General features: G+C 41.7%; 1 protein-coding gene across 1 annotated transcript; it reads right to left on the bottom strand.

Annotated features, from left to right (window-relative positions):
* Window positions 1-3,084: 3,084 nt before the first annotated feature.
* On the bottom strand, window positions 3,085-4,477 carry LOC782966 (tubulin alpha-1 chain). Its single transcript, XM_010800987.4, has one exon. It carries the CDS (start codon window positions 4,348-4,350, stop codon window positions 3,100-3,102), a length of 1,251 nt encoding a protein of 416 aa, XP_010799289.2. The 5' UTR covers window positions 4,351-4,477; the 3' UTR covers window positions 3,085-3,099.
* Window positions 4,478-4,960: the final 483 nt, after the last annotated feature.

The raw sequence follows: 4,960 nt of genomic DNA, 5'->3' as shown, positions 1-4,960 counted from the left end.
CTTGAACATCAGGAAGTTCATGGTTCACATATTACCAAAGCCTGGCTTGGAGAATTTTGAGCATTACGTCACTAGCGTGTGAGATGAGTGTAATTGTGTGGTAATTTGAGCATTCTTTGGCATTGTCTTTCTTTGGGATTGGAATGAAAACTGACCTTTTCTAGTCCTGTGGCCACTGCTGAGTTTTCCAAATTTGCTGACATATTGAGTGCAGCACTTTCACAGCATCATCTTTCAGGATTTGGAATAGCTCAACTGGAAATCCATCACCTCCACTAGCTTTATTCGTAGTGATGCTTTCTAAGGCCCACTTGACTTCACATTCCAGGATGTCTGGCTCTAGGTCAGTGATCACACCATCGTGATTATCTGGGTCGTGAAGATCTTTTTTGTACAGTTCTTCTGTGTATTCTTGCCATCTCTTCTAAATATCTTCTGCTTCTGTTAGGTCCACACTATTTCTGTCCTTTATTGAGCCCATCTTTGCATGAAATGTTCCTTTGGTATCTCTGATTTTCTTGAAGAGATCTCTAGTCTTTTCCCTAATTATGATAAGGCTTTGCAAAGGTGTAAACTATAATTCTTCCTCTATGTCTCTTTCACCTTCAGTCACTGAAAGAGCTGTTTTGCAGGTAGAATTAATCACTATTTAAATCTAAAAATGTTGGTTAAACTTAAAGGTTTTAAGTATGATGTTGATAATGCTATCTGAATGTTTCACATGGTGCTTAACAAATACTTTCAGCTGCTTTTTAGGGTGGGATACGGTATAGCAATTCACTTTCCCAGTTCTAGATATCTTATGGATGTAACATTGGCAGAATTCTGACATTTAAGTTTCTAAACTTTTTTCCAGCTATTGGGTTCTTGGGATATGGCTATAAAGTTTAGAACTGACAAATTAGTTCTAGACATCTGGTGGCTCTCTGTACTAGTTAGTGGAGTAAACAACCCTCTTATACATACAGGGTATATTATATATATCCAAGGAGACTTGTCAGAAAGTCTCTTCAGGCTTGCAAAGAATATGTTCTTGTTATTTAAAATAAGTATTTCAGAATTTGACGTTTATAACAACTGAAATTAGTATCAGTCCAGTTCAGTACAGTTCAGTCACTCAGTCGTGTCCAACTCTTTGCGACCCTATGGACAGCATGCCAGGCCTAACTGTCCATCACCAACTCCTGGAGTATACTCAAACTCATGTCCATAGAGTCATTGATGCCATCCAACCATCTCCTCCTCTGTTGTCCCCTTCTCCTCCCACATTCAATCTTTCCCAGCATCAGGGTCTTTTCCAATGAATCAGCTCTTCACATCAGGTGGCCAAAGTATTGGAGCTTCAGCTTCAGCATCAGTCCTTCCAATGAATATGCAGGACTGATTTCCTTTAGGATGGACTGGTTGGATCTTCTTGCAGTCCAAGGGACTCTCAAGAGTCTTCTCCAACAAACTAGTATAGTCCTTTTATTCTTGTTCCTGATTGCTCAAATATTGGATATAAATAAGATTAACTTTACATATAGAAAAATTCATGTTAATAAGCCTAATTATTGTAGACAGAGCTTGAAAAATCCTAAGTAGAAGTTTAGAAGGTCAGATTTTTACTTTGGGTTTGTTAGAATAGCCCTGTAAAAATTTGAGCTATTCTTTACTGGCAAACCTTCTTACAAGAAATTCTGAAGGAAATTTTTTAGTCTGAAAGATAGGGACATCAGACACAATTTGAATTCATACACACACACACACACACACACACACACACACATGAAGTACCTTGAAAAGTAATTAAATAAGTAGAAAATAAAATATTAATACAATTAGCAATTATCTAAAATATATAATTGAACCTGTAACACATAGAAACGTAGTAAATTCAACAGTAATAGGAGAAAAGGAGGCAGGCAAAGCTGTATTAGAGTAAGAAGATGATACCAGATTTTAATTTGAACCCACAGGAACAAATGAAGAGGTCTAAAAGTAAGTGAGAAGATTAAATTGGTAAACACTATAAATATATATTTATGCTCCTATCTTCCCTTGGTTTATCTGAAAACATAAAGTAATATAATGATTATGACAATACATTATTAAACATAACATACATACATATATGTATGTTATGAAACATACACACATACATGTATGTTATGAAACACACACATACAGGTATGTTATGAAACACACATACATATATGTATGTTATGAAACATACATTACTTTTTCCCCCTAAGATCTTAGGGTTTTTTTTTTATTTTTTAATATAAATTTATTTATTTTAATTGGAAGCTAATTACTTTACAATATTGTATTGGTTTTGCCATACATCAACATGAATCCACCACATGTGTACACGTGTTCCCCATCCTGAACCCCCCTCCCACCTCCCTCCCCATACCATCCCTCTGGGTCATCCCCGTCCACCAGCCCCAAGCATCCTGTATCCTGCATCGAACCTGGATTGGCGATGCATTTCACATATGATATTATACATGTTTCAATGCCATTCTTCCAAATCATCCCACCCTCGCCTTCTCCCACAGAGTCCAGAAGACTGTTTTACACATCTGTGTCTCTTTTGCTGTCTTGCAAACAGGGTTATCGTTACCATATTTCTAAATTCCATATATATGTGTTAGTATACTGTATTGGTCTTTTTCTTTCTGGCTTACTTCACTCTGTATAATAGGCTCCAGTTTTATCCACCTCATTAGAACTGATTCAAATGTATTCTTTTTAATGGCTGAGTAATACTCCATTGTGTATATGTACCACAGCTTTCTTTTCCATTCATCTGCTGATGGACATCTAGGTTGCTTCCATGTCTTGGCTATTATAAACAGTGCTGCGATGAACATTGGGGTACATGTGTCTCTTTCTTTTTTTTTCATTTAAGACAGGGAATACTTTATTCAAACCCATCAGAGAAATGGATAGCTTGGGTCTGTAACAAAGCATCATGTTTTAAAGCGTAGGTCAGTAATTGTATATGAGTGTATACACTGCAACATACAAATTAACTGATCAGACCACAACTTTTCAATGTTTGAAACAGAACAAGCTTCCCTGTAAAAGCAGCACCTTTGTGGCATTTTAACTTTAGTATTCCTCTCCTTCTTCCTCTCCTTCTCCTTCCACAGAATCCACAGCAACCTCCTCATAATCCTTCTCAAGGGCAGCGATGTCCTCACGGGCCTCACAAAACTCTCCTTCCTCCATGCCCTCACCCACATACCAGTGAACAAAGGCACGCTTGGCATACATCAGGTCAAACTTGTGGTCCAGGCGAGCCCAGGCCTCAGCAATGGCTGTGGTGTTGCTTAACATGCACACAGCTCGCTGTACTTTGGCCAGGTCTCCGCCAGGTACCACAGTGGGAGGCTGGTAGTTAATGCCAACCTCGAAGCCAGTGGGGCACCAGTCTACAAACTGGATGGTACGCTTGGTCTTGATGGTGGCAATGGCAGCATTGACATCTTTGGGAACCACGTCACCACGGTACAACAGGCAGCAGGCCATGTATTTTCCATGGCGAGGGTCACATTTCACCATCTGGTTGGCTGGCTCAAAGCAAGCATTGGTGATCTCTGCTACAGAAAGCTGTTCATGGTAGGCTTTCTCAGCAGAGATGACAGGGGCGTATGTGGCCAGAGGGAAGTGGATGCGGGGATAGGGCACCAGGTTGGTCTGGAACTCTGTCAGATCCACATTCAGGGCGCCATCAAACCTCAGGGAAGCAGTGATGGAGGACACAATTTGACCTATCAACCTATTCAGGTTAGTATATGTCGGGCGCTCAATGTCGAGGTTTCTATGACAGATGTCATAGATGGCCTCATTGTCTACCATGAAGGCACAATCAGAGTGCTCCAGGGTGGTGTGGGTGGTGAGGATGGAGTTGTAGGGCTCAACGATAGCTGTGGAAACCTGGGGGGCTGGGTAAATGGAGAACTCCAGCTTGGACTTCTTGCCATAATCGACTGAGAGACGTTCCATCAGCAGGGAGGTGAACCCAGAACCAGTTCCTCCACCAAAGCTGTGGAAAACCAAGAAGCCCTGAAGACCTGTGCACTGGTCAGCCAGTTTCCAAATTCGGTCCAAGACGAGGCCAATGATCTCCTTGCCAATGGTGTAGTGACCTCGGGCATAGTTATTGGCGGCATCTTCTTTGCCTGTGATGAGCTGCTCAGGGTGGAAGAGCTGGCGGTAGGTGCCAGTGCAAACCTCATCAATGACTGTGGGTTCCAGGTCTACAAACACTGCCCTGGGCACATGCTTGCCAGTCCCTGTCTCACTGAAGAAGGTGTTGAAGGAGTCGTCTCCTCCCCCAATAGTCTTGTCACTTGGCATCTGGCCATCAGGCTGAATGCCATGTTCCAGGCAGTAGAGCTCCCAGCAGGCATTGCCGATCTGGACACCAGCCTGGCCAACGTGGATGGAGATGCACTCATGTATAGTTGCTGTTTTGTGGCTGCCGAGCAGATGGCGGAGAGGAGGAGAAGAGGTTGTTACTTCTTACAGCGCGACTCTTAGGCGGTTGATGTAAGAGAATCTGCCCATGTGTCTCTTTCAATTCTGGTTTCCTCAGTGTGTATGCCCAGCAGTGGGATTGCTGGGTCGTATGGCAGTTCTATTTCCAGTTTTTTAAGGAATCTCCATACTGTTCTCCATAGTGGCTGAACTAGTTTGCATTTCCACCAACAGTGTAAGAGGGTTTCCTTTTCTCCACACCCTCTCCAGCATTTATTGCTTGTAGACTTTCGTATAGCAGCCATTCTGACTGGCATGGAATGATATCTCATTGTGGTTTTGATTTGCATTTCTCTGAGAATGAGTGATGTTTAGCATCTTTTCATGTGTTTGTTAGCCATCTGCATGTCTTCTTTGGAGAAATGTCTGTTTAGATCTTTAGCCCATTTTTGATTGGGTCATTTATTTTTCTGGAATTGAGCTGCAGGAG

This window comes from Bos taurus, chromosome 1 (genome assembly GCF_002263795.3).
Source record: "Bos taurus isolate L1 Dominette 01449 registration number 42190680 breed Hereford chromosome 1, ARS-UCD2.0, whole genome shotgun sequence".
Taxonomy (NCBI): Eukaryota; Metazoa; Chordata; class Mammalia; order Artiodactyla; family Bovidae; genus Bos; species Bos taurus.
Note: the sequence above shows the minus strand (reverse complement) of the source record. Positions and strands in the feature narration are given on the sequence as shown.